Source organism: Sprattus sprattus (genome assembly GCF_963457725.1).
Source record: "Sprattus sprattus genome assembly, chromosome: 4".
NCBI classification, from domain to species: domain Eukaryota; kingdom Metazoa; phylum Chordata; class Actinopteri; order Clupeiformes; family Clupeidae; genus Sprattus; species Sprattus sprattus.
This window is the reverse complement of record NC_137923.1, coordinates 5,117,465-5,130,033: the sequence shown is the minus strand read 5'-3', so window position 1 is coordinate 5,130,033 and position 12,569 is coordinate 5,117,465. Positions and strand designations below refer to the sequence as shown.

The 12,569-nt window shown below is 43.2% G+C and overlaps 1 protein-coding gene across 1 annotated transcript; it reads left to right on the top strand.

Annotated features, from left to right (window-relative positions):
* Positions 1–6,470: 6,470 nt before the first annotated feature.
* On the top strand, positions 6,471–10,021 carry c8a (complement component 8, alpha polypeptide; the record flags this gene model as incomplete). The annotated part of the gene is made up of 9 exons (XM_080837635.1): positions 6,471–6,631; positions 7,010–7,153; positions 7,358–7,547; positions 7,659–7,841; positions 8,130–8,370; positions 8,526–8,654; positions 9,271–9,428; positions 9,564–9,789; positions 9,876–10,021. The coding sequence occupies 9 exons, from the start codon at positions 6,471–6,473 to the stop codon at positions 10,019–10,021; spliced, it is 1,578 nt and encodes a 525-aa protein (XP_080693761.1).
* Between the last annotated feature and the right edge of the window lie 2,548 nt (positions 10,022–12,569).

Sequence of the window (12,569 nt, the reverse complement as noted above, 5' to 3'; positions counted from 1 at the left end):
GAAATGTTTACATTTATATATCTGTACTTTTTGAAAATGACAAGTGTTGACAGAAGACATAAGACAGATTCTTTCCCACAGCAAAGACTAGAAACCTCCACGAAAACAGCTTGATGTGACAACAGAGCACAAACCCAGCAGTGAGGCGTAAACTGCTACAAAGACGAGTCTTAAGAAGAAATCAGTGGCAAGGACTTACCTGTGTTGTCAGTGCTATAAATAAAAACAAACGTAAAGGTTTTAGCATACAATCAAAACTATACTACAATTAAGGTCTGAGAACAGTAACAATAGATGGCTGGCAAGGTAAATATGCTCAACAAATTGTACTTTGTTGGGGTGGCTTCTCCATTGTCAGTGGCATCATCAAAACTTCCCCTTGACTGTTGAAAGAAAATGGCCAGCTTCTGAAGTGCTTCATGCCTGGTTCTAAACAAAGACAAGGATTAGCCTTCCCCTTAAGACTTAGCAAATAGGAAATACAAACATGGGTGAAGATGAGGTAAGACAAAGATTAGATTTCAAAGTGCTTTCAGTGAATTATACTGTATCCGACAGAAGACCAGTACATTTGACCAGGAATATTGCCAATTGAAAGCCTGACTTCTCTTGATTGTTTTCCAAAGCTAAAATCATTTCCTATTCACTGAAAACATTCATCCTGGATCACAGTAAAATGACATGGCCATACTTACTGTGCAGTCACACCATTCACAGTGCCATCAAGTTGAGTGTGATGCATACTGCAATCACTGCCAACTGCTGTAAAGAGACACAGTGGGACATTTGAACGATGGACAGTTGGCCGAGAGGGGAAAGTGAAAGTAGGATTGGAAGTCTACATACACATCTCTGGCATTGACATCGATCGATGCGAAGGCCTGAAAGATAACAGTTAGTGAAATGTTTCTTAGTACAAATGTCATTGTTTTAATGAAAGGTTAGATATGCAGAAGATGCTGATTCCTGAAATGGATCTGTGTATTGTCACAATCACTGAGATTCAACCAGTTAAACATAGAACTCTGATGGAGTTCAAACACACAATCAGGCACAGCTAATGTTCCTTCTCCCTCAGCATGTGGCACTCACATGTCTGTGGATGGAGACAGTGTCTCCTCATCAAACGACCATTCCTCACTTTCATCAGAGACTAGGGGGAAGAGAGACCCAACTTTAATCTATGCAAGTACTACTCTAAGAGTACACCTTACATTGACAGTTCTTTTTTTTTATTTTTATACAGGTACAAATGTAGTTTACTGTATTTCAAATTGAATAAAAATGAAACCAATCTTCTAATTTGGCTGCTTTAAAAAACACATATGGAAAAAAAACTTACAGCTGCTGTTGTGTGTGGGGTTCGGTGTGGATGACCTGCAAATGTGAAGTAAGACACATTTACTGAGAAATCCAACGAGAGCACAACCTACACATGCAATATCACAGGACATAATTTCTCGTTGGGGCAACTCAGGCCATTGTGTGTTGGAACAGTTATGGCATGCATCATCCTCACCCTAGGCTGACGGTGTCCCCTTCATGAGTGGCCATACCGGCTGCTTGAGACGCCCTCTTCCCCAGCTCCAGCATCTCCTGAATGTTCAGCTCCAAGCTCCTCAGTGACACGTAGCCATCTGCATACAGGGGACACAGTATTACCACCACTCCACTGATCCGCACAGGCATCCACTAAATATAAAGTGTGCACAGATACTACCACGTACACCTATGTGTGGCATCCCTCGCCAGCCATTTGCCTTTGGGGCAGCTGGTGGTGCGAATGATGCTGACTGTGTCGCCACTCTTCACCGGCAAATCATGCTTTCGGACTTTCAAATCATTCTTTTGGATCTTTACCAAAGCAATGTACATCGGCTCCTCTAGTCCAGTGACCTGCCAAGGCAACATTATTTCTCAAAAACCACATTATAAGAGCACAGTTTCAATACAGTCAGCAAGCACTACATGTACAGGTATTCTTTTGATCACATTTCAGTGGTTGTGGCTGTAGCTTACTTTAAATTTCTTTTTCATATCATTTTCTCGCTTTTGTCTCTCCTTTAGCTCTTTCTTCTCTTTTTCTAGGTGCTGTTTCTCTTTCTTCCTCTGCTCTTTCTTTTCCTGAGTCTCCGGACTCCCACGCTCCTTTCTACAATCAGCACATGAGGGGAGATTATAGTACTGACAGGCATTGCTTATGTAAGCCTCCCCCTTGGACATTTCCTCACTGTCTTAGCTAATGGACATCATCAAATTACAATACCTGACGCTATTTCTGCGATTCAAAGTAATGTGTTCTCCGGTTTCTTTAGTCCTGAGGTAATAATAGAAAAAAAAAACAGTCGAGTACCTCTGCAAGGTGGTACTAGACACAAAACCACATCAATGTCTCAGGAGATACATCACCAGGCAGTGATAGACCGAACAGTCTTCCGTGTCCGCTCGTTCTGTCAAGTAGGAAGGAAGGCATACGAGCCAATAAATGTACTGGTGTAAACAGAATGGAAAAACTTTCAGCTTTTTTCAAAGCCTAAACACTTTAAATGCTGGCCAGGCAAGTTGAAACAGATTTAAAATAGACACAGAGATACTGATCAGCAAAACAAAGAACTTACCAGGGGTGGAGTAGCATATGGATCTGTAAAGAGACATGCAAAACGTGTTAGTGTTGGAAGAAAGACTTTAAGACAATCACCACTGTACTTCCCTTTGATCAAAAAGTTTGGTCAAATTATTTTACAGCATCTTACTCTTTGGGGGTCCTTTGTTTTTCCGGGAGTTTTGACTGAAGGGGAACTTGGCCGTAGGGGCCACATCTTCATATATGTTGTCACAGTGTTCATAAAAGCTGTCCATTTGACTCACACTAGGAGGGATGGCAAGGGAAAAACAATGTTGAATCTCAGAAGTTCTCAGAGCATCAGAAATCAACAAAACCGAATGAGTGCTGGATTCGTCATCAGTTAGAAATCATCATAGTAATACCATATAAGGTTATTCTAAAGATGAGCTTCTAAAAGGGTCATAGAAGAGACGTTTGTTACTTTTGTGCACACCAGCTGCCAGCCAAGGATAAACATGGAGAGCGCTTTGTGTCAATGCCATAGAACAAAAAAACATCCATTGGAACGGCACTTACCTCTGCTCCGAGGCAAGTTCACTGGTCACCATAGAATCAGTAGCCTGTGTGCTGCTCAGTACACAATCTGAATTCATCTCCTCAGTGTCATCCGTTTCTGGCACAGGGACTGGTTGGGTGTCTACATAGTGAGGAAGGGCGGGAGGTTCAGGAGTTTCAGAAGCTTCCTGCTCGCAGGTGGAAGGTACACTGGAACTCTTACAGTCCACGTCTACTAGATAAGGTCGTGGCAACTCCACTTCTCCAAATGTTCCAGTTAGCTCGGGAGGCATATGTTCATTAGCGTCAGCAAATGCATTGTGGTCCAAGTTCTCTGGTTCTGAGTGGTCAAAGTCTGGGAACTCAGGAGGATCCAGCACGTGGTGGTCCAAATTTACATCCCGAGATGCTGCAGAAGAACTTGCTGTGAGCAAACCATTTTGTTCAAACTCTGAAAGTGAAAACATGATGTACATTGTAGGCCTTTAAGTCAAAGTGTTAGTCAAAGTCACAATCACCAGTCGAGTTTCACAAATAGAGGAACATTTACTTGGAGAAATATGTCTGAAATTTTCATGAACATTTGTATTAAATGTACTTGCATACACCTCATAAGACAACTGAAATTGTACCGTTTGAGGTGCTGAATGGCTTGAGGTTGACCAGTGGGGGTCTAGGGGGCTTCACTGGCTTAGGGCCTAGAGACTGCATGTCAGGAAGCATTTTCACTGGTGGAGCCTGAGCGAACATGTCAAGGTGACTCCCTTTATTACGGCTGACTGTGGCATAATCTAAAATCCAAAACAAAGTAAATATACATATGTCCTGAAACAGAATCCACAGTTTTATACCATGTAAACAGTTTGAGATTGTATGTACTTACTGAGAGAGAGGATAATGCTCTCGAGAGGTGTGGGGGCAGCATGTAGAGGAACAGTGGGTGGGATACTCTTTGGCAGAGGGACTGGTGGCTCCTGTTCGGTGAACATATCGTCATAGTCCACAGGTGGGGGTGGGGGACTAGCTGACGGAGATGAATTTCGGGAGTGAAAACTCTTAGGCTTGGCGTACTCCAAAAGCTGCTTAGGTGAGAACTTCCTTTTGGCCTTTTCTAGGGTGCTGAGGACACGCTGGTGAGACGTCTGCCCCTCTGCGCTGGAACCCTCCATCTCATCAGCTGGTGGTGAAGTTCCATTTTTTTCTGGACTTGGGCTGACAGACGCCGGGTTGAAACTCTCACCATTTTTGTAGAACCCATTTACCGCCTTGGAATTCTCCACACTGGAGGTGTGCTTGCCATTCTCCAAAGGCCCCTTGCCAAATCTTGGCAATATTATGGGCTTCTTCTTGCCTCTAACCGGTGAAGACACCCCATTAGGTGGGGACAGAGAGTGGAGCTTGGACTCGCCTGAAAATGGAGTGGGCAACACAAGGGGAAGGTGGCGGTGTTTGAAGGCTGCATTTGAAATCGGATTGTGGGTTGAACCAGTGGGCAGGTTAGTGGTAGTTTGTAGGGTGTGTACAGGTAGAGACACTGGTGGCTTTTGTTCATGCCTTAGTGTGGTCTTTGAGCAGACAGGCGTCTTGTCCTCGTCTGGTGTGATTGGCCTAATGAAAGAAGGTGGTGGCCCATAGCGAACCACTGTGGCAGGCAGTCGTTTTGGCCTATCTGGAACGGGAGGTCTGTCTTTTGCCTTTGACTCCTGGAACTTTGCCCTCAAAGATTTGAAATTGGTAGAAACCTCCTGATGAGTAGCATAAGATAGCATAAGGTTAGTGCTGGATGGTTAGTGCTGTTAAGTTAGTACAGGACAAATAACAGTTTGTGCACAGAGGTGCTATCCTGGTCATGTAATTATTTTTGTTTCATTGTTAATTTTAGAAACGTACAGATAGTAAGGTATTTCTTTTAACTCGAATGACTGGAAAATACCAAAAAAACCGACCAACGAATCTCAATAAAATACAGGCGATTTAAAAATGTTGCTTCTATTTCGACATTGCAACGTAATGATATAGGCCTACACTGGATTGATTGATTTATCTCCCGCCTGGAGCTAATCGCATTCCAAACAGTTGGCCTACCTGTTCCATTTTGTTCACCGTATGCAGGTTCTGTTGAGTGAGGGATGGAAATGATTTCACGACGCAGATAAACAGTGTTGCTTGTTTGTATGCTTGTTTGAATTGATTATCGCCGAACTCATCATTTCTCCCGGGCTTTTCCAAACAAATGCATGCAACTATAAATTACGTTTGCGCACGCGTCATCAACACAAGCTCTGTCGCTATCCTTCCAGGTAAATTACACCACTGCGAACTAACGAGGACCCAAGTTTTAAATTGATCAGTCATTTGAGTGCATAGTGAATGTTTCCAGTAGATGGCAGTAGCACACCAACGCATACGCCTATTTTGTAAAATAGTCAGCACAAGGTCCATGGGAAATGTTTAAAGGAACAAGAGTCGAGTACTGTGCAAGGCTTATACTTTGACCTCTCTGTTCAAGATTCTACAGTAGATAACGGTGGTTTAGATTCTAAACTTTAAAAGATATGAGCGAGTTTGCGCGCGTGTGTTTGAGAGAACGAGAGGGTTGCATCAAACTGAATTGATTCATCCTAAATAAACAGCCAAGTTATTTACTTTGTTTATCAATCATTCACCCACCCTGATGCTGTGTTCTCAGGGCTGTCATGTGTCAACCGTCTGCCGATTTCTATGTCCAGTTGTCTACAGCTGACTCCACTGTCCAAAATGAAGATACAAAAGATTGCAATTTGTTTGTTTTTATTTTGGCTCCATCAGTGTTTCACAAGTGGGACTATTATTTGGGGGAAGCATGGTGCAAACAGGTATTTTCTCCTCAAATTTTTTCAAATGTGGATTTCATCCTGAAAACATAAAATACTTATCCTAGGATCTGACCAGTTCCCACTTGTTTAAAGGGTTAGAAATGACACAATGAGAAATGCCAGGAGTGTGAACAGGCCAGCACCCATTGACTGCAGACTGAAGGGGTGGTCATCTTGGACATCCTGTGACGCTTGTAAGACTAAAACAGTAAGTTTGCTGAGATGTTACTGCTACTCAGTATCAGGTGGTATGTGCTCGTTTAGTCTTAAAAAAAAGCTTTGATTTAGGAAGTCGTATTGTAACTACCCAACTGTAAGTGCCCCCAAAACTGCTGAGGTAACTGCTCAGGACAGGGTGGACGGAAATTGGGATGATTTCAGTGCAATAGTTGTCTTTAAGTGTCACATTGTGATTTTTTTTTAATATAACCAACCACATACAATACCCTGTCAATGTGGGTTTCAAAACAGTAAGGATCAGAATTCTTCTTTGCATGTTGCTCCAGTTTCGATTCAAGTATGTGGAGCAGCCGTCCCAGTTTGGGGGGACGGTGTGCATGGGGAGCCAGTTGGAGGAGAAGGTTTGTCCAGCAGGAGCAGTGTGTCCACTGCAGAACCAGTGCGGGGAAAGTTACTCCTGCAAGGAGACAGGCAAGTATTCTGTATCATATTTAGATGACTGGGTTCTTATTAAATGACCTATCCTCCTGTCCAGTGGTGTGTCGTGGTCCCTGGAGAAGTGGGTAGGCCTATACTATTTTTTTTGAATCAGCCCAAACAGCACAGGATAAACAACCTGTTTTGAGAAGTGGGTATATGCAATGCTGACTGAAAAATAAGTGGGTATACTCCGTATACCTGCATATACCCTGGACTACACCACTGCTCCTGTCTGTCTTCCTCTCTTGTCTCTACCTCTCTCAAAAGCTTTTTATGGCATTGTGCTGCACAAACTCCTGTGGTGATTGGTTGGCGTGACACCCAATTCATTTCCCGATATAGGTGTTAATAAATGGAACATGTTTGCAGGAAGGTGCATAAGCCAGCGTCTACGATGTAACGGAGAGAATGATTGTCAGGACGGGACAGATGAGGATGAGTGTGAGGATGTGGATGTGAGAGATGACAAGTGCTCCTACCTCTTCCCTATCCCAGGCTCTGAACGAGCGACTCAAGGGTAAAATCTAGATGTGCCCACACACACTCACACACACACACACACACACTCACTCACACACACACACACACACACACACACACACACACACACACACACACACACACACACACCACATAGAGAGAAAGAGAAATAAAGAGTGAGAAAAAGAGAGGACAATAATTGCATTTCTCACACAATTAATATAAATATTTCATTCCTTAGCTACAATGTGTTGAGTAAGGATTTTGCACTGCACGTCTTGGACCCGATATACTACGGCGGGATCTGTGAATATGTCTATAATGGAGAATGGAGGAAACTCACATATGATGCTGTTTGCGAGAATCTTTATTATAACGATGATGAAAAGTACTACCGAAAACCGTACAACTTCCATTCATACCGTTTCATGGTATGTATATTAACTTTACACTACTTTATGCGCAGTGATTTAATACATGATAAGTGTTCATTTTCGAATGGTGAATTGACCTGAGTTTGGTTGATTGGATGTTTTTTTCAGGCCCAAGCCAGATCAGAGGGTTCCTCAGAGTACTATGACAATGTGGCAGGCTTTCTAAAGGCCAGGAAAACTTCTGCCTCTTCTAAATGGGGATTTTCTATAGGGATTTCAGTCGTTGAGATTGGCCTTTCGGGGAGCGACGAGTCTATGTTCCTCAGCAACGTATCACAGTACGCCAACCAGGTGAGGGAGCAGCCTGTGGCCTTGCCACATCACATAATGCCTTTGGTGTGAAACAGCTGACAGCGAAGTAATGCATTTTGTTAATTTGAATTGATTTGTATGAACACAGGGAAATAAAAAAATAAAAACGATGCATCTGTGTCCAGCATTGTATTTGTCACAGTTTTAATTCTTATGCCGCTCATGTAAGATAGTGGACTGAGTAGACCAACATTCACATAAATGATTCCTCGTGAACCAATGTCTAGTGAAGCTACCTACACGTTTCCTCTTTGTGTTCCGGTGTAGAATGTAGGCATAGTGAGACTTGTGTCCACAGTGCAGACGGCCCAGTTCAAGATGAGGAGCAGGGACTTGGTTTTGCACGAGGACATGCTGCAATCTCTCATGGAGCTGCCGGAGGAGTACGACTTTGGCTCGTATGCCCAGCTCTTCAACAAGTATGGTACCCACCACATTACCCACGGCTCCATGGGGGGAGTACTGGAGTACGTTCTGATTGTCAACAAGGAAGCCATGGAGAAAGCTGGTAATGATGTTCTCTGGGAGTGACATTTGCCTTGCATGCAAAATAAAATTCTCTCTCTTCTTTTAGTTAAACCCATATATTTGATTTGTGTTTTTTGTTATGCTATGGATAAAGAAGTCCTAAACAGAGTTTCCCCCCCCCCTCTCTCCTCTCAGAGATGCATGGCGAAATGGTAGGGAAATGCTTTGGGGCTTCCATTGGTCTGACCATTGGAGGCACTGCAGGTGCCGGCACACTGAAGGCGGGAGGGAGTTCTTGTGAAAAGACTGGCGGACGGTATGAGAGTGAGTGGACCTTACTTTCCTATATTCCCTGCAGTCATGAAATGCAGTAGGCCTAGCTTTTTATAGAGATGACAAAAGGCACCCAGTGCAACTTTATAGGATCGACATTCAAGGAGCAAAGATGAGACGTCGTTGTGTGGTGAAAACTGATAGAAAATCGTAAACAACAACAATCGCTGGTGGGGAGAGGCCATTTTTCCATTGACTGGAATCCTGCTTTATTTATTGGTGTTAGCGCTCTTTTTAACGCCCAAAGTATCAAATAATGATGCAAATGTGCTAATATGGTGAAGTAAATGTCAATATCATAAAGATTGTCTTATCCAGAATATTTCCATTTTGATGCCCAAATGTTGCACTGGGTGCCTTCAAGGCTAGTTTTGAGTTCAACTTTTGTCGCCTGAACTGTATGCTTTATTCACCATTTGTAAGAGCAGGTAATCCAAAACTATCCATGTCCTATACCCTTCCCCCCAACATTTAGTTTTTCTGATGATGTCTCATGGATATAAATACTATCACAGTGTCAATATTGGCATTCAGCTCTTAGTCGGTACCGTATGTGGACCTCAGGGCACAGGAACAATCCAATGTTTTGTTTGATATTTTCCTGTAGGTGGTGGTTCATCCAGTAGTCTTATCAGAGATGCGTTCACACTGGTGAAAGGGGGAACTCTTCCGGGTACAGCGGGCGTCAAGACCATCCGAGATGCAAATGCATACAAGACATGGGGCAAATCACTGAAATACAGCCCTGATCTTATTGACTTTGAGGTGATACACTTCTTGAATAAAAAAAATGGGGGTGACAACATCATGACAAACGTAGATACATTGGTAATGTTGACCAAACACCGACATGACTACATCTTCTGTTAACATCTGTGTGCGTGCTCCCCACATATCCAGACCATACCAGTATATGAGCTTGTACGCTTCAGCACTGCAGCAGACCAGGCCAAGACGAGGCTCCCGCACCTGAGGAGGGCCTGGGAGGAGTATGAGCAGCAGTACAGCGCGTGCCGCTGCGCCCCCTGCAGGAATAACGGCGTCCCTGTCCTCTCCCGGACCTCCTGCAGTTGTGAGTGCAAGTCGGGCTACAGAGGAGAAGCCTGCGAGGAGACTGACAGACCAGGTAGTGTGGTCGCAGAGCTGTTGAATAAATGAAGATGAGTGGATGAGTTGACAATGGTTAATGGAGTGAACTCTTCCATGCGACAGGTTCTACTGATGGCTCATGGAGCTGCTGGGGCAGCTGGTCCTCCTGTCAATCAAATAAAAAGACCCGGACACGAGCATGCAACAACCCCCAACCAGCAGGTGGTGCACCGTGCCTTGGAAACCCTATGCAGACCCACTCCTGCTGAGAAAGAAGAAGATCAGAAGAGGAAACCGAGGGCACTTACCTGGGACCAACCCAAGCTCATGTGTTCAGAAAATGCATTTGGACACGTTTTAACCAGAATCTTATCAAGACCGCAATCTTTTCTACTTACACCTAGAACTTCTCTATCTACTGTCCCTGTGTTTTGTTAAGATTCAAACTTCGGATCTTTGATTGAGACTGAGAGTTGGTAATAATAAATGCAATGGAACAACGAAGTTAAGACCTGAAGAAACTTTAAGTGTGATGTAAGCTGAAACAGACCATAATAAATTAATTCAAGTGCACCAAATGCGGCAAATGCCAATTAAGTAGAAATTGGTTTTGTTTAGCTATGCACACCAAAATATTAAGTTAAATTCCTTGTGGTATTGGTTGGGGACTTCCCACAGCTGCCAAACCTCTCATTGTCATTTAAAACTACTCATGCCCCAAACCATCACACAACAGCAGCAACAACAAAGCTGCCTTTGTGAGCATTTCACTGGGGTTGTCCAGTGGGCACTTTCCTTCACCAGTGTTTCATTGAATTAGGCCCACAACACCTCCAGAAGGTGTCCCAGACCCCTCCATACTCACGATGGATTAGTACACATGTCAATACCAGAGACAACAACGGATACACCTCTATACCTCCATATTTAGTCTGCTAAATGTGTAAATGTAACTTCCACTCAACAACCAAATGATCGAATGCCAGTCCAACCGTGTCCTCCAGCTATGCTTAGGCCCATTTGCGGGTGGCTCTGCCATCTTCAGCCATACTTAAGCCCAGTAGATTGAGGTGGCACTAAGTATGGCCTCTTCAGCTATACCCATGCCCTGTTGATGCAGACTCCGGGTATGCCAGAATCTAGAAGAATATAAACCAGCATGCCAGCTTCCAGAACATCTTGCAACAACTGGCTTTTTCATGTAATAAAGGTTAATTCACATGTACTAGCTTTTTCAGCAGTCTCAGACATCACCTTTAAAGCTCCTTTAAAATTGTTCCTGCCAATCCATATTGTGTTCATAAACATACTGTAAACAATCTAAGTGTTTTCATTTTTGGACATGGCAATTTCTGTCCCATTGGATTTGGTTCATTTGTAGCATTGAAATAAATCTCTCTGAGGTAGAGTTAGATTGTTTACCTTTGCCTATCTGACGCTTGATCCTGTTCTTGATGAAAGTTTGCAATTCGTTAGGTTCTTCACAAATCACATTTTCAGCATTTGTGTGCAGAACCTTCCCAAAAGGACAAAGTTCCGACCACTTTCATTTAAGTCACCCATGTATTAATGTATGTTTCCATTTATCCCAATGAATCCAGTGTTGTCGGCGCTCTTGGATAATTGGAAATCATCTGGATCTGTATGACAGTTTATCCAATATCACTACAAATCCTAAACAATTCTAAGACTAGGTGTGGCTGGTCCTAAGGGATTATGATCACACATTTTTGACTGGAATATCTATATACAGTAAATTTCCCCTCATTAAGTATCGTTTTAAACTCTCCAGATGACCGTTTCTTTAAAAAAAAACCTGATGTGTCCGATCCCGAGCCCAAGCCATATTTTTTTTTAGAAAAGGGAGAATGGTTTTATTCTGAGAGAATAAAGAAAGCAAACACTGATCTGGCTAGTCTACTCTGGCTTTACTGATATCAGATAGGTGTAACTGTGCAAACATCATAAGATTCTCTAAATCATTTTTTTTTTTAAATCTTTTAGAATTCCAAAAATCAGGCACCGTGGATAAAAATGCCTCCTTAATGTGTGACTAAATCCATAACTGAAAAGTATCAATATGATTCCCCATTAAATTGGCAAAATTCCATTTACTTTAGAATTCACCTGCACTGTAACCAGGCATCAAACTTCTGATTATGTCATAAAGGTGACCAAGCAGTGTCATGATGTCATAGAACATAACTCTGACTCTAAATTCCATTTCACTCTCCTGAAACACTGCAGACTTTAGAGTGTAGAGGATAGTTGACTTGTTGGATAGTTGTTGGAAAGTTTCCAGGTGAATTGATGGGATTTTTCTGCGTTTTTAACTGCTGCTCGGCCGAGCAGCAGGAGGAGGGTGTGGTGGTGAAGGGAGAGAGGAAAACTACCAAGGAGCTTAAGGAGACACTAAAAAAGTACAAATTAGAGGACTTGAGGACAGAACTCAAGGCTTTGGGCATTCAGGTTAATGAAGACCAGGACAAAAAGACCCACAAGAATGACAAGAAACTTAAGAGGGAGCTGAGAAAGGTTCTCCTGAGGGAACTGAAGAGAGTGGAGCTGCAGAGACAAGAGAATAAAGGGGGGGAGAGCGAAGCAGATGAGGCGCCTGAGGTCCTACAGGAGAGACAGGAGAGAGTGGAACTAGGGACAGAGGTGGGACAAGAAGAATCTGAGGACAGACAACAAGCAGCTGATATGGAGAGCACTGGACAGCTGCAGGATGGAGACTCCACAGGAAATGGACCACTGAGGGAGAAGAAGAGAATGGAGAAAGTTGCCATGGTCATCAAAATACTGGATGACATAACT